This window comes from Syngnathoides biaculeatus, chromosome 6, assembly GCF_019802595.1.
Source record: "Syngnathoides biaculeatus isolate LvHL_M chromosome 6, ASM1980259v1, whole genome shotgun sequence".
Taxonomy (NCBI): Eukaryota; Metazoa; Chordata; class Actinopteri; order Syngnathiformes; family Syngnathidae; genus Syngnathoides; species Syngnathoides biaculeatus.
Window position 1 is genome coordinate 4374637 of NC_084645.1, and position 17389 is coordinate 4392025.

The following is a 17389-nucleotide window of genomic DNA, read 5'->3' on the forward strand; positions in this document are numbered from 1 at the left end:
ATAACCTCGTCAACACAATTGCTTCACTCGACAGCTCCTACCATATTGTTGTCAATGTCTCGTGCAAATTCGTCCTCCACATAATGACAGGCAGCATTGTTGTTGGTGGAGGAAGCCTCACCATAGAAGCCCGCTTCAGAGGCTGTGACACTTTCAATTTTTCAATCCATCCTTTGCTTGCCAAAAAGCCTCATTCTCGAGGGTGTGAATTGGTCCTTGCAGCACTAGTGCTGCCTTGAGGTTTGTCATCACTTTCTTCAGAACGATCTGGCCAAGACATGGATCCAGCTGACTCAGCGGCCATCTGTCGCTCCCTACAGATCCAGGTCAGACGCCTGGCCGAACATTCTCTCGACCCGAGCGGTTCTCCGGAGACACTGGTAATGTTAAGCCCTTCCTTGTGTGTTCGGCGGTTGCTGCGACGACAGGCACTGACCACCTTATGCCCACAGCTCAGGTCGCCCGCCTCAGCAATGGAGACACGGAACATCGTCCACTCTGACTCAATTTCCCCTGCCAACTCCCACCTCCACTTCTTTCGTAGGTGGGAGTTGAATTGCCTTCCGACACAGGAATATGCCAGCCATTCCCAGAAGACCTTCACAATATGTTTGAACCTTGAGCACCCTCCCCCCCATCAGCGTCAACTCACCACCAGGTGGTGATCAGTTGACAGCTTCCCCCCTCTTTTCACCCAAGTGTCCAAGGTCTCACTGTCTATCATAGCTATGCATATGACACTTATAACTGGCAGTGTCTCCAGATGACTATAGTTCAATTGAAGTCTTGTGCTTTCATGATCTTGCCGGTCTTAGCCCTGGCTGTGCAGGTCCCCCGACACACCGGCAGTCATCAGGAGACGCACACCTGCGCCTCATCCCCATTAATTACCTGCAGTACTTCTAGGACCCAGCAGACGGTCTGGCTTTGCCAGATTGTTGCCATTGATGCTTCGGTCCCGCACTTCTTTTACTCTGACCACGACTCCCGGCGTACCGACTCCTGCCCGTCTCGCGACCTACCTCGTAAGCCTGATGTCATTATGACTACTGCTTTCGTGGACTGCCTGCCTGGTTACGGACACTGGACTGAATAAAGATATTTGCTGAACTGCCTCCACATTTCCCGAGTTGTGCATTTGGGTTTACCTCTGCGTTCTGGTCATGACATGTGCCAGTGTTTAAAACAGATGTCATGATTCTGCTGCTCCAGCCCGGGCTGTGCGGGTGCCCGCGCTAATTGGAAGGCACACACCTGCGCCTCATGCGGGCTGATTATCCCCTGTACATATAGTACTCCAATGACGACTGGTTCTCGGCCAGATCGTTGAGGTTCATGTCCCGTTCCAGCACTCTAGTATCCCTGATCGTCAACCCGTGTGTACCGACCTTTGCGTGTTCTCCGACCGACCCCGTAAGCCTGACTCCTTTGACACTTCTGCCTGCTTTGATCGTTCTCCCGTGTACCAACTCCTGCCTGCCCGCTCACCTGCTCTCTTCGCCCTACGTCCTAAATACCGCCTGATCCCTGACCTTCTAATAATAAACGTTCCCCGAACTACATTGCATCTTCCGTGTCCTCCTGCATTTGGGTCCTACCTCCGTTCCGATGGGCCGTGACAACATAAATATCTGGATGAGCCAAAATTCACTCCAACTAAACCACAAAAAAAAAAAAAACCAGATAATTATTTTTGGCAATAAAGGAAAAAACAATTGCTGTTAGGAAATACCTGGACTCACTATATTTAAAAATAAAGACCAAGTTTGAAACCTTTCCGACCTGACCTTCAACAGACATATCAAATCAATTACTAAAACTGCCTTTTACCATCTGAAGAACATATTTAGTGAAAGCTTGCATGTGTCAAGTAGATGAGGAGAAGCTCATCCATGCTTTTATCTCAAATACACTTGACTATTGTAAAAATGTTCTGACTGGCATCCCTACAAAGAGCATTCAACAGCTGCAGCTCCTTTAGAATGCCAAGCTCGGGTTGTGACCAAAAAAAGTAAGTATAACTCCGATTCTAAAGTCTTTATACTGGCTTCCAGTCATCTTTAGAACAGATATCAAAAGTTCTGCTTTGCTCGGAAGTTTTGATTTAAATTTCAAAGTTCTGCTAATGGTCTATAAACCACTAAATGGCTTAGGTCAAGAATACATGAAATAAATGCTACTCGATTAAACACAGTAGGGGTCTGAGATCCACTGACTCAGGTCTAATAATGAACAACAGAGGTGTCATCCCCAAGTGTGAGTGTTTTCAAATCCATTTTAAAAATTTATTTTCTTCTTCTCATCCATTTTTGAGTACTTCCACTTTTCAGTGATTATTCTTGGACTAAAAGTTTTTTTAATTGTACTTTTTCCAAATATTTGTATTTATGTATTTGAATGGTTTTAATCATGTAAAGTGCATTAAATGTGAATATGAAATGCGCTATACAAATAAATTTGCTTTGCTTTTAGTAACAATAAGCAGTATGGATGATGAAAGAAAAAAATTAATAATAATTCTGACTCTACCTTGAATATTGTCACGACCCATCGGAACGGGAGTAGGACCCAAATGCAGGACTCGGACGATACAAGGTAGTTCAGGGAGAAACGTTTATTATTTCGTGGTCGGGGATCAGGCAGGCAGTCGGGTGCAGCAGCGGTAGTTGGGACGTCGGGCGAAGAGAGCAGGTGAGCGGGCAGGCAGGAGTCGGTACACAGGAGAACGATCAAAGCAGGCAGAAGTATCAAAGGAGTCAGGCTTACGGGGTTGGTCGGGGAACAGGCGAAGGTCGGTACACACGGGTTGTCGATCAGGGATACGGGAGTACTCGAACGGGACATGAAGCTCAACGAACTGGCGCCCACCAGTCGTCATCGGGGTCATATAAATGCACCGGATAATCTGCCCAAATGAGGCGCAGGTGTGCGCCTCCCAATCAGTGCAACCGCGCGGGCACCCGCGCAGCCCGGGCTGGAGCGGTAGGATCATGACAAATATACCCAAATGGGATTTGATGAATGTGTCCAGGGAGGAGATGTTATGGATATTGGAGCCAGATTGGAACAGACAGGGGAAGACACTGATACTGTTGTACAGCTTTTTTTTTAAATTACCTCGCTCTGCGAGTGGAGAAAAATATCAATTACATCAATTAATTGTTGATTAACGCGATATTTGGTTCAACTACAAACAATTTTGCGGTCTCTCAAACCCTAGTTTTGTGCTTGTTCCTGTGCTGGCATGATTTGTGACCTGTGCTGTGTATCAGTCCAGACTTTTCCATTATCTAATACATTTTTATGACACCAGCCACTTCTTTCATTTGTTGATATTGAGTGCCATGCAGATGCTTGTTTTTCCATGAGAGCTCATCTGGCTCCTTCACTGGGCTTCTGTTGCCTGCAGCATTCACTTAATAGGTCATCCCTGGAGGCCATTTTCTTGACGTCTGCTTTGAGGCATTTTATTTTCTCCTGGAGTGCCCTCGTGACATTCTAATTGTTTACCCTACCCTGTTCAACTTTGTTTACAGCCTCAGGATACTTGACTTGGGTTGAACTTCCTGTGCATTGATAGAAGCTTGCTTGGCACTGATGTTGGTGGCTTGTCTAACTTCCAGGGTATTATGCCAGCGGGGTCTTGTATTTGATTATTTGCATGACATATTATACATGTTAATAAGAAGACTGGTTGAAATGCATCCATGGGAGTTTTATTATCTCAAAAGCTTTCAATAAATCCAAAGAGTCCAAAGAAATTTCATCTCAGGTTAGCTAAATTGTTTAAAGGCATAGTAATGTATTGTATTTTAGCTTCTGACTTCGAAGAAAGTAATGAAAATTTAATTGAGAAAAAAATTCTCTCTTTATTGTGGCACTTAGCAAAAAGTAAAAATAATTCTGATAAACCTAAATGACCTAAAACAGGAAATTTTTTCTTAAAACAGGCAAAACTTTTCATGTCGGACAATGAGGGATTTTTTTGTGTGTGAATGTAAACATCAGGTTTCACCGGTATGTACACACCTTTTTGAAATGGAAGCTGCAACCCACTCTACTCCAACTTCAACAACTGCTTGTCCAAATTTTCTCTCTTCACCTTGTGCTTTCTGTCCCCCCTTATTTTAATTTGATCACAAATTACCTTCTTTGACCTTGGGAATTTTGTCCACCTTCGTCACAATTTATCATCCTATGTCGCAGAAATCTACCTTCACTCCTTTCTCTAGTCCAAGTCTCTTCACTTGTTCCATGTAAAAAATCCTCTATACACTAAATACATCCAAACCTCAGCAGCGGACACTGCTCACAAACATCTCTTCCCAAGATTGTTTTAGACCAGTCCATTGTGACATTAACTTGCACTGACACTAGCAGACTTTAACTGACACTTCTCACTTACAGTTGTACACTTTTCCCCTTCAGTAACTGTAAACACATGCTTGACTGGGTTAAGATCACTTGGCCACTGAAGAATATTCCATTTCATTACCTTCAATATTTAAAAAAAGATGCAGTTATGTTTATTATAGTATGTCAAGTGATACTCTGCATAACGAGTTTTCTGTTTTCTGTCAAATGAAGGAAGTCAACATATCTTTAAAAACTTCAACCCTTGATTTTCATTGTCCATCCATCCATTTTCTGAGCCGCTTATCCTCACAAGGGTCTCAGGAGTGCTGGAGCCTATTCCAGCTGCCAATGGACAGGAGGCAATGTACACCATGAACTGGTTGCCAGCCAATCACAGGACACACACCTTGGGGCAATTTAGAGTCTCCAATTAATGTTGCATGTTTTTTGGATTTGGGAGGAAACCGGAATGCCTGGAGAAAACCCACGCAGGCCAAGGGAAAACATGCAAAGTCCACACAGGGTGGGCTGGGATTGAACCCAGGTCCTCAGAACTGTGGGGCCAACGCTTTCCAGCTGATCCATCGTGCCTTTTTAACGCATTTTCATTGTTTTATGTCAAATTCATTATGGCGGTTGATGAAAGCAAAATAAAAATGTATAAAATTTCTCTTTGTCTCACAATGTATTGTCAAAATGTTTAATCAATTGTCTTCATCATTTATTTAGGCGCAGCGGGAGAGTCCAGCACTGCCGTATTCGTTCTTTTTCAGAGGGACAAAACACATACTACTACCTTACAGCAAACCTACAATTTCCCAGTGTGTATGCCCTGATACAGCACTATAGAGAGAACCCGCTACGCTGTCAAGACTTTGAGTTGCGGCTCACTGATGGTGTACCGCATCCTAACCCACATCTACAGCAAGGGTTTGTCGCATTCTATTAATATTTCAGCAAAACAGAATTTAAATATTGAAATACCGTTGCCTACTTCTATCTTCTACCTGAAAAGTTCAAGCGCAAATGCCAACAAGTGCCATTCATTCATATATTGAACTATGCATACTGGTACACAGGTCCCAGTGCCACCTTTCCACTCCGCATATTTGTTAATTTGCGAAAGCTGACAACTCAAAATCAAATATAATCAGAAAAAATAGATTTAGCGCAAAAAATGACAACTGGCGATACTATTTTACTGCAGACCGCGCCAACTCCATTGCAGCCAATCACACACCAGCTAAGTGATTCCGTCATTGTGACAGTGAGTGACAGAATCAAGCAAAATTAACCCCGTTTTGTGTTATACTGACCAAAAATGAAACTTTTTATGAATTAGACCAGGGATGCTCAATGTGTTGACTGTCGTTCGCAAGACAGTTTTGGTCAATCCCCCCTTCTTTCGGTGAACTTGTTGCCAGGCAATCACACGCCACAAAGAGACAAACTACAATCAAATAGAACGCAAAAAAAAAAAAACAAGTAAATTTAAATAAAATAAACAATGAAAGAAAGAAAAAGTTACCGTATTTTCACGGCTATAAGGCGCTCCGTATTAAAAGGCGCATCCTCAGATGCGGGTGCAATTCCAGTATTTAACACACGTAAATATGCAGGCAGAGTGGCGCTCGCGAGACAGTGAGGTACAATTGCACCTTTATTTTTTTAAATTTATTTTTACACTTTTTACTTTTTCAATTTTTACACACTACGAGTGGTGGAAGCGAGTCATGAGTCAACACACCATCTTCACCCATGGTTTCACACAAAACCAAAATCATTACAACACAGTAAACAGAACACCACAACCAGCAGACAACAAAACGATGGGTGAAGAAATAATTTACACAAAACGTGCACTTCAAACGTTATTTACATACACGTTTAGCGCCGCAAAGGATATAGCTATAGAGTAACATACGGGAGCATTCATGCACGCGATTTAAAAAGGTACCGGATAGGAAACCGAGTTCAGTGGTACGTACTTTACTAACATATATATCAATGTAAATTGTGAGTTAAGTTGTACGTTAAATATTTAACTATGTAGCTATGCAGTTTAGCTCTATAGCGATACTAGCCGAAACCATATGGTAGCGTGTATGCGTGCTTTTTAAGTACTGTTCACTGTTTACAATGTTAAATACTTCATTAAAGTACGACCAAACTCAAGTTTTCCTCCGGGTGGCTTTTTAAATAGCGTGCATACATGCTACCGTATGCTTTAAACTAGTATCGCTATATAGTATAGCTACATTATTAAATAAGTTAATAAAGTACAACCGAACTCAATGCGTATATAGTATATCCCATGTTGCTCGAAACTTCACTTTGCTTACCCTGTTCACGTCAATGTCCAGGTAATGTTGTTGTTTATCTTTCACGGTGATTGTTTGTTCTTTGTTAATTAATCCATTGCTCGTGTTCTTCCAACTTGGGCCACCTCATCTTGTTTCCATGGAAATTCAGCTTGGTCTTCTCGACTTGGCAAAGTTCGTTTTCCTACTTCCTCAAGTGGAAGCAGACACATTAGCCCTAGCATCCACAATCCTTTCAGAAATTGTGGCATAACTCACCCGGGGGTGCCTCTTAATAACGTTGTGTTCGCCATTTGTCATCCATCGCTCCCACAACGCTCACAACTTCACTTGATTTTTTTCATGGGGATGTCTAGTGAATTAATTTGTTTCGTTGTTTGTTTTTCATGGCGATTGTTTGTTCTTTGTTAATCCATTGCTCGTGTTTTTCTTCCAACATGGGCCACCTCATCTTATTTCGACGGAAATTCAGCTAGGTCTTCTCGACTTGGCAAAGCTCGTTTTCCTACTTCCTGAAGTGGAAGCAGACACGTTAGCCCAAGGATCCGCAACAATCCTTTCAGAAATTATGGCGTAACTCGCCCGGGACTGCATCTTAATAATGTTGTGTTCGCCATTTGTCATCCATCGCTCCCAACTTCACTTTTATTTTGTTCAAGTCGATGTCCAGCAAATTAAGTTGGTTACTTGTTTTTTTCATGGCGATCGTTTGTTCTTTGTTAATTAATCCATTGCTCGTGTTCTTCCAACTTTAAGTTGGTTACTTGTTTTTTTCATGGCGATCGTTTGTTCTTTGTTAATTAATCCATTGCTCGTGTTCTTCCAACTTGGGCCACCTCACCTTGTAGGCTCCCAGTATAACAGCAAGCTCTGAGTTCATTAGCTGCGCTTGCTTATTTACAGAGGTTATTTGTTCTTTGTAATTATATCTCTTTGTTGGTGCTATTTTTGGGGGACCTTAGCCAAAGCTATGATGTATTGCACAAAACACATACCGGCATGATGAACCTTCTGGGGGGGGCGTGCTTTTGGCGTCCTCTCCACGCCCACACTTTCTCCTGTAACTTCCAAATGCTGTCCTCTCACAGGTCCGCTTTTCCTTTATATAACTAGCATGTCAGCAGGAAATGCTTCCAGTCGGTTACAAATTTTGGACAACGGATCACGTATAAGGGGCCCTGTGGGTTTTGGAGAAAATTCAAGACATTTAAGTGTGCTTTATAGTTGTGAAAATACAGTACTTGAACATCCAAAATGTATTTGGAGTTAATCTGCAGTACTTTGTAAAGGTGACAGGTGTGTGTAATTTGAGTTTGAACGTGATTAGTTAACTGACTAGTTTTCCTTCCCCTCTTGAAAATACTTTTTTGTAAGGTTGTAAGGTTATAAGTCACAAATAATGGAAAGGTTGTGAAATAATTTGTCTCTGTCTATTTTTTCAATATCCCTGAAGAAATAATTGTGAATATAATTATTATACATCTGCTTCCAATAAAGAAATGCTTTGCTCTGCTCTAGATAACGTGGCAGCCGCTTAGCAGGAGATAGCACAAGAACAAAAGCAACTAATCATCAGAACTGTTAGAACCAGGAGCACCTGTTGTCCGTTAAAGGAATGATGACCACACATGTACTCAGCAATCTTACACACACACACACACACACACACACACACACACACACACGAACAAACAAGTGGACTTTGTTTCCAACTATGTTTTGCTGCCCTGTCTCCTTTTTGCAACATCCATGGGCGTTTTGAAACTAAATAAATAGAGGTGCTGAGGAGAGGATAATCAGAGTGCAGTGGTGAATTGTACGAGACAATTCGTCTCCTCTCTCCTCGCGAGACTTGAACTGGTGTCTTTGCTTGCTTTTTGTCCAGTTTAATGAATGTCTAATTGGTAAACCTGACAATCCCGAATACAAGGGTGTTTACACTTTTTTTTTATAGCCATTGTAATTACAATCCTCATCAAGTTCTTCCCCCCTACTTCCAGTCCAGATGTTGAATGTTGTTTAGTCTGAAATTGCAATAGCGGTATAATTTTACATCTGGTAAGCCATCAAGTTGGAATAGTTTGCTTTTGTAAAATAAAAAGTGCTAAGGTTTTTCAAATGTATTCTTTACTGTTAGTTATTACCTTGAATATTTGTAAGGCCATCTACACACAATACTGAATATTATTCACTTCTAACAAAAATACGAATACCAATTGAAATGTATAATTACTTAAAATGTATTTTATCTTTTGGATAACAATTAGATCAATATTGTAATGTACTTTGTGTTAGGTGGTTCTACCCAAATTTGAGCAGAGGAGAGGCTGAAGATTATTTGCTGAGAATTCCCAGAGATGGAGCATTCCTCATCCGGCAGAGAGAGGGAGAACCAGACTCTTTTGCTATCACGTTCAGGTCGAACAGCATGCTAATACGGAATTTGCCAACTTAATTGTAATTTGTACTGAAACATATTTCTTCATATCCTAGAGGTGACAGTAAGGTAAAACACTGTCGGATCCAGAAGGAAGGCAATGTTTACCTGCTTGGTACAACCACTGAGTTTGAGAGCCTAGTGGAGATGGTAAACTACTTTAAGAAGAAGCCACTATACCGCAAGACCAAGCTCCGATACCCAGTGACGCCTGACCTCGTGGATCGCTTCAGCACAGTGAGTTACACAAATTACGAAAATGGGGAAAAATGAGAATGGTTGTAATTCCCTTTTTTTTTTTTTTTTTTTTTTTTTTACAAACATGAATATTTTTTTTTTTATAACGTTTGTCTTTATGGCCATACATTGATGATCATGTGAGCGGTAACATCAGTTTAGTTTAGTTCCCACAAAAAAAATATGAGAAACAACTCTAAGAATGATACAGTGCAATACCACTACACTTCTTCTTTCCTTTTGGCTTGTCCCAATAGGGTTTGTGAACAGCGTGTCATCTTTTTCCATCCAAGTCTATCTCCCGCAGGTTTCTCTCTCACACCAACTGGCATCATGTCTTCCATCACAACATCCATCAACCTTCTCTTTGGTCTTCTTCTCGCTCTTTTGCCTGGCGCCTCTATCATGAGCACCCTTCTCCCAATATACTCAATACAATATACAAACTCTCTCAGCTCTGGACATATCCAAACCTACAGTCTGCTCTCTCGAACCTTGTCTCCAAACGTCCAACTTTGGTTGTCCCTTGAATGAGCTCCATTCTAATCCTATCCAACCTGCTCATTCCTCGCAAGAAACTCAAAATCTTCATTTCTGGAACCTCCAGCTCTGCTTCTTGTTGTCTCTTCAGCGGCACAGTCTCTACCCCATACATCATGGCTGGCCTCACCACTGTTTTATAAACTTTGTCCTTCATCCTAGGAGACTTTTCTGTCAGATAACACACCAGACACCTTCTGCCAGCTGTTCAAATCTGCTTGGACCCCTTTCGTTACTTCCTTACCACCTCATCATTGCTCTGCATTGTTGACCCCAAGTATTTGAAGTCGTCGACCCTCGCTATCTCTTCTCCCTGGACCCTCACTCTTCCCCCTTCACCCATCTCATTCACACATACATATTCTGTTTTATTTCGGCTAATCTTCAATCCTCTCCTTTCCCGTGCATGCCATCTTTCAAATTGTTCCTTCACCTGCTCATTGCTTTCACTACAAATCACAATGTCATCTGCGAACATCATGGTCCAAGGGGATTCCAGTCTAACCTCATCTGGCAGCCTATCTATTACTACAGCAAACAGGAAGGGGTTCAGCGCGGATCCCTGATGCAGTCTCACCTCCACCTTAAATTTTTCTGACACACCCACGGCACACGTCACCGCTGTTCTGCTGCCCTCATACATGTCCTGTACTATTCTAACATATTTCTCCACCACACCAGACTTGCACATGCAGTACCACAGTTCCTCTCTTGGTACTCTGTGATCGGCTTTCTCAAGGTGTACAAAGAGAAAATAGAGCTCCTTCTAAGCATCCTCAAGGCAAATAATGCACCTGTGGTACTATTTCTAGGCATGAAACCATACTGTTGCTCGCAGATACTTACTTCTGTCCCGAGTCTAGCCTCCACTACTCTTTCCCATAACTTCATTGTGTGGCTCATCAACTTTATTCCGTCTCTAGATCAGGGCTGTGACTGAGAAAGACAGAGTTTCAGCTCCCTCCGAAGATTTTCTATTGGGTTTAGGTCTGCAGACTGACTAGGCCACGCTGGAACCTTGATATGCTTCTTACGGAGCCATTCCTTGGTTTTCCTGGCTATGCGTTTCGGGTCACTGTCACATTGAAAGACCCAGCCACGACCCATTTTCAATGCTCTGACTGAGGGACAGAGGTTGTTCCCCAAAATCTCACTATCCATGGCCGCGGTGATCCTCTCCTTAATACAGTGCAGTTGTCCTGTCCCATGTGCAGAAAAACAGCCCCAAAGCATGATGCTACCACCCCCATGCTTCACAGTAGGGATGGTGTTCTTGGGATGGAACTCATCATTCGTCTTCCTCCAAACACGGTTAGTGGAATTATGACCAAAAAATTCCCTTTTGGTCTCATCTGACTACAAAGGTTTCTCCCATGACTCTTCTGTATCATTCAAATGGTCATTGGCAAACGTAAGACGGGCCTTGACATGTGCTGGTTTAAGCAGGGGAACCTTCCGTGCCATGGATGATTTGAAACCATGACGTCTTAGTGTATTACCAACAGTCACCTTGAAAACGGTGGTCCCAGCTTTTTCCAGGGAATCAGTGAGACCCCACGAGGTGATATCTTACATGGGGCTCCACTCTGATTGAGATTGACCATCATGTTTAGCTTCTTTCATTTTCTAATTATTGCTCCAACAGTGGACCTTTTTTCACCAAGCAACTTGGCAATTTCTCCGTAGCCCTTTCCAGCCATGTGGAGATGTACAATTTTATCTCTAGTGTCTTTGGACAGCTCTTTGGTCTTGGCCATATTACAAGTTTTCAATCTTACTGTTTGTATGGAGTGGACAGGTGTCCTTAGGCAGCTAACAACCTTACGCATCTGATTCAGGTTAATACATGGAGTGGAGCTGGACTTTTAAAGGCAGACTAATAGGTCTTTGAGGGTTACAATTCTAGCTCATAAACAGGTGTTCATATACTTAGCCTATCTTAACCAATCTCTCCCTAAGAGATAGGTTGAGAAGCTCGGTCATCCGGGAGGGGCTCAGTGTCGAGCTGCTGCTCCTCCGCATTGAGAGGAGCCAGTTTCGGTGTCTGGGGCATCTGATCTGAAAGCCTTCCAGACGCGTCCCTGGTGGTTCCAGGCATGTCCCACTGGAAAGAGACCCCAGGGACGTCCCAGGACATGCTGGAGAGGCTAAGTCTCTCGGCTGGCCTGGGACCGCCTAGGGATCCCTTCGGAAAAGCTGGATCAAGTGGCTGTGGAAAAGGAAGTTTGGGTATTCCTCCAAAAGCTATTGCCCACACGACCTGACCAGGAAAAGCAGCATTGATGGATGGATTAATGACCGAATACTTTTGGCAATATGTGTAGTCTATCTATGAGACAAAAACACCATTGCTCATCACTAAACAAAATATCATGGTTCATAATATTCTGATTTTTTTTTTTTGTCCTTTTGCTGGACCTGGGCCCAATGTTCCCTCTCATCTGTGCACCTGCGCAATTGCACACTTGCAGCACACACTCAGTGCACATGAAAACTGATCCAGTGCAGTGAACCACAGCCTGACTCTAACAAGGTGCTGCTCGGCCACACCATGCCACACACTCTCCTTCCTTGTATACCTGACACTGCCCAACCCCCCGACTCTTAAAGGGGTACACTCACAATTACAATGTGAATAATAATAATAATAATGAAGAAAAAGTGGTTAAACTGGATGATATATTCTCTTTTTTGAGTAAAAAAAGGTCTGGTCTGAAGCCAAAGTAGAAAGTGGAGGATGAGATGGTGTATAATGTTAAAATTCCACCTTGGCGCAGCCTAATAGAGGAATGAAAGCCCAGACAATACAGTGCACAGAAAGCAAATTCTGTATTTTAAAAATAGGGCACATCATAACATTAACCTTAAAACTGTTTAGTAGCATCATTCAGCTTTCAACATGCATTGCTAAAGATATTCTGCAAGCAATAATTCAGTTTTACACCAAGAAAAACAGATGAGGATATAATTGTGGGTTAAAAATAAATAAATGAAACAAAGTTGGAAGCGACATTTCAAATTTACAGTTCATTCTTGGCCTGGTTTGGTTAGCAATGTATTTTTTTGTTTGTTGACATTTTCATTGCAAGTTTGGAAAAACACAAATAAAATTGTTCTGAAAATTTTCTGATGATAATGTTAATGTTGTTATCTGAATCTTTTAATGAGGCATGAAACTTCAATGGATAACACCGATCTGTCCACAGTTCATTCGCCTGATGTTGCTCACAGTGGTCAATGGGAGCGCTCACGGACTTAGTGTGTTTGCTCAGACACGTCAAAAATTAGAAGGAACATTGCCTGGGCTCATTGACAAAGTGGTGTATGAACCATTCCAAAGTGTGGTAAATGTTGATGTTAATGCAGCCCAATGGGGGCACAAACCAGTGCAATCTGTAGGCCGGTCCCAAGCCCGGATAAATACAGAGGGTTGCATCAGGAAGGGCATCCGGCGTAAAAACTGTGCCAAACAAATATAAGCGTTCATCTAAAGAATTCCATACCGGATCGAACGTGGCCCGGGTTAACAACGCCCGCCCCCGGCACTGCGAACCTGCAGGGCGTCGGTGGAAATTCAGCTACAGTGGGTCGAAGACAAAGAAGAGGAGGAAACCAGATCCATCATCAGAAGAAAAAGAGGAATGCACAGAGCCTACCACTGAGTGTCGGGACTTTGAATGTTGGGACTATGACAGGAAAAGCTCAGGAGTTGGTTGACATGATGATTAGGAGAAAGGTTGATATAGAGTGCACTGAAGAGAGCAGGAGTAAAGATGGTAAGGCTAGAAGTTTGGGAGCAGGGTTTAAATTATTCGACCACGGAGTAGATGGGAAGAGAAATGGAGTAGGGGTTATTTTAAAGGAAGAGCTGGCTAAGAACTTCTTGGAAGAGTATCAGATCGAGTGATGAGACTAAAATTTGAAATTGAGGGTGTTATGTATAATGTGGTTAGCGGCTATACCCCACAGGTAGGATGTGACAGAGAGTTGAAAGAGAAATTCTGGATGGAACTAGATGAGGTAGTTCTGAGCATCCCCGACAGCGAGAGGGTTGTGATTGGTGCAGATTGTAATGGATTGGTCAAGGAAACAGAGGCGATGAAGAAGTGATGGGTAAGTATGGCATCCAGGAAAGGAACTTTGAGGGACAGATGGTGGTGCACTTTGCAAAAAGGATGGAGATGGCTGGAGTGAACACTTATTTCCAGAAGAGGGAGGAACATATAGTGACCTACAAGAGCGGAGGTAGAAGCACGCAGGTGGATTATATTTTGTGCAGACGATGTAATCTGAAGGTGATTACTGACTGTAAAGTAGTGGTAGGGGAGAGTGTAGGATGATTCTGGTGGTGGGTAGGAAGAATAAGAAGACAAAGGTAGACCAGAGAACCATGTGGTGGAAGCTGAGAAAGGAAGAATGTTGTGCGGCCTTTCGGAAAGAGGTGAGACAGGCTCTCGATGGACAGCAGAAGCTCCCGGAAGACTGGACTACGACAGCCAAGGTAATCAGAGAGACAGGCAGGAGAGTACTTGGTGTGTCTTTTGGTAGGAAAGGGGAGAAGGAGACTTGGTGGTGGAACCCCAAAATACAGGGAGTCATACAAGGAAAGAGTGAAAAAGAAGTGGGACACTGAGAGGACTGAGGAGAGGCGAAAGGAATACATCGAGATGCGACGTAGGGCAAAAGTAGGGGTGGCAAAGGCTAAACAAGAGGCATATGAAGACATGTACACCAGGTTGGACACAAAAGAAGGAGAAAAGGATCTCTACAGGTTGGCCAGAGAGAGGTATAGAGATGGGAAGGATGTGCAGCAGATAAGGGTGATTAAGGATACAGATGGAAATGTGTTGACTGGTGCAAGTAGTGTGCTAAATAGATGGAAAGAATACTTTGAGAAGTTGATGAATGAAGAAAATGAGAGAGTAGGAAGAGTTGAAGAGGCAAGTGTGAAGGACCAGGAAGTGGCAATGATTAAGTAAGGGGGAAGTCCGAAAGGCACTACAAAGGAGGAAAAATGGAAAGGTAGTTGGTCCGAATGACATACCGGTGGAGGTATGGAATTAATTTGGAGAGATGGCTGTGGAGTTTTTGACCAACTTATTCAACAGAATACTAGCGGGCGAAAAGATGCATGAAGAATGGAGGAAAAGTGTTATTGTTCACATTTTTAAGAACAAAGGCGATGTTCAGAGCTGTGGGAATTATAGAGGAATAAAGTTGATGAGCCACACAATGAAGTTATGGGAAAGAGTAGTGGAGGCTAGACTCAGGACAGAAGTAAGTATCTACGAGCAACAGTATGGTTTCATGCCTAGAAAGAGTACCACAGATGCATTATTTGCCTTGAGGATGCTAGTGGAAAAGTACAGAGAAGGTCAGAAGGAGCTACATTGTGTCTTTGTGGATCTAGAGAAAGCCTATGACAGAGTACCAAGAGAGGAACTGTGGTACTGCATGCGTAGATCTGGTGTGGCAGAGGAGTATGTTAAAATAGTACAGGACATGTATGAGGGCCAGCAGAACAATGGTGAGGTGTGCCTTAGGTGTGACAAAAGAATTTAAGGTGGAGGTGGGACTGTATCAAGGATCAGCTCTGAGCCGCTTCCTGTTTGCAGTGGTAATGGATAGGCTGACAGATGAGTTTAGACTGGAATCCCCTTGGACCATGATGTTCGCAGATGATATTGTGATATGCAGTGAAAGCAGGGAGCATGCAGAGGAACAATTAGAAAGATGGAGACATGCACTGGAAAGGAGAGGAAAGAATATTAGCTGAAGTAAAACAGAATATATGTGCGTGAATGTGAAAGGTGGAGGGGGAAGAGTGAGGCTACAGGGAGAAGAGATAGCGAGGGTGGAAGACTTCAAATATTTAGGGTCAACAATCCAGAGCAACGGTGAGTGTGGTCAGGAAGTGAAGAAATGGGTCCAAGCAGGTTGGAACAGCTGGCGGAAGGTGTCTGGTGTGTTATGTGACAGAAGAGTCTCTGCTAGGATGAAGGGCAAAGTCTACAAAACAGTGGTGAGGCCGGCCTTGATGTACGGATTAGAGATGATGGCACTGAAGAAACAACAGGAAGCAGAACTGGAGGTAGCAGAAACGAAGATGTTGAGGTTCTCGCTTAGAGTGAGCAGGTTGGATAGACTTAGAAATGAGCTCATTAGAGGGACAGCCAAAGTTGGATGTTTTGGAGACAAGATTCGAGAGAGCAGACTTCGATGGTTTGGACATGTTCAGAGGCGAGAGAGTGAGTATATTGGTGGAAGGGTGCTGTGGATGGAGCTGCCAGGCAAAAGAGCGAGAGGAAGACCAAAGAGAAGGTTTATGGATGTGGTGAGGGAAGACATGAGGGCAGTTGGGGTTAGAGAGGAAGATGCAGAAGATAGGCTAAGATGGAAAAAGATGACACGCTGTGGCGACCCCTAACGGGACAAGCCGAAAGGAAAAGAAGAAGTAAATGTTTACATAAAATTAAGAAAAGCCTACTAGAATGTCTGGTATTTCTTTGGGGATTTTGAAAGGGTACCTATGTGCGTGACTCCACTGCAAAGGATGGTAACTTACAGTGTATTCTCTTCGACAGGATAAAGACACCGCCTCGCTGTATGAAATGAAGACATATGTGGAACCCAATGAAATTGAGTCCTCACTGGTACTTTCCCAATACAGAGTTATACTTTTGTTTGTGTGTGTGCGCAGGCGTGTGTATATGTTATTCTTACTTGTCTGTATGATTTTTGTTTTTCTTTCATTTTGTTTGCCTACCTGAGCCAAAGAATACTGTTAGAGCTCTGTATAGCTACCAGGCTACAAGGCCCGATGAACTCACCTTCAGTAAAGGTGCTTTGATACATAACGTTTCCAAGGATAATGATGGATGGTAAGTCCATTTCCCCATTGTTGGTTGATAAGACCAAGCATACACATACACAGGAAGAAAAAAATGTTCACATTTCTTTTCGTTTTCTAGGTGGAAAGGAGACCATGGTGGAAATGTTCAGCTCTTTTTCCCATCAAATTATGTTGAAGAAGTGTCCAACAACGCCAAACTTGATTTTGGAAAACAGGTGAAAGAAATGCATTCAAGGTCATGGTTTATCTGTTGGTCTGATTGTACAAAGACTAAATTATCATGTGTGTTTGTGTGTGTGTGCTAAGCAGGATATAGAAGACAATCCCTTGGGTGAACTGTGTAAGGGTGTGGTGGATATCTCTAAGTGCAATATACAGAACTGTGAGTGCAATTTATTTTCCATTCTAGCATTTCTTCCATCCATCCATCCATTTTCTTTGCCGCTTATCCTCAGAAGGGTCACGGGAGTGCTGAAGCCTATCCCAGCTATCAACGGGCAGGAAACAGGGTGAAACATTTGAAAACAATGAGGGTGACAAACAAATTATATTATAGCTGGAAGTCAATTCAGTCTTATCATTTGTAGAAATTTTTTCATACTAGGACAGTGAGGTAAATTTAACTACAAAACCCAATTCTGACTG

At 42.9% G+C, this 17389-nt stretch overlaps 1 protein-coding gene across 14 annotated transcripts in view; it reads left to right on the forward strand.

Annotated features, from left to right (window-relative positions):
• plcg2 (phospholipase C, gamma 2) overlaps window positions 1-17389 on the forward strand; it is a 177289-nt gene that overhangs the window by 123389 nt on the left and 36511 nt on the right. For 13 of the 14 annotated variants that reach the window (XM_061822290.1, XM_061822284.1, XM_061822278.1 and 10 more), the window contains 7 exons: window positions 5086-5286; window positions 8973-9095; window positions 9171-9351; window positions 16476-16544; window positions 16663-16772; window positions 16863-16959; window positions 17054-17126. In XM_061822290.1, coding sequence (XP_061678274.1) covers window positions 5086-5286; window positions 8973-9095; window positions 9171-9351; window positions 16476-16544; window positions 16663-16772; window positions 16863-16959; window positions 17054-17126 — 854 coding nt within the window. The remainder of the gene's footprint in view (window positions 1-5085; window positions 5287-8972; window positions 9096-9170; window positions 9352-16475; window positions 16545-16662; window positions 16773-16862; window positions 16960-17053; window positions 17127-17389) is intronic. The other variant, XM_061822287.1, reaches the window with a different exon arrangement.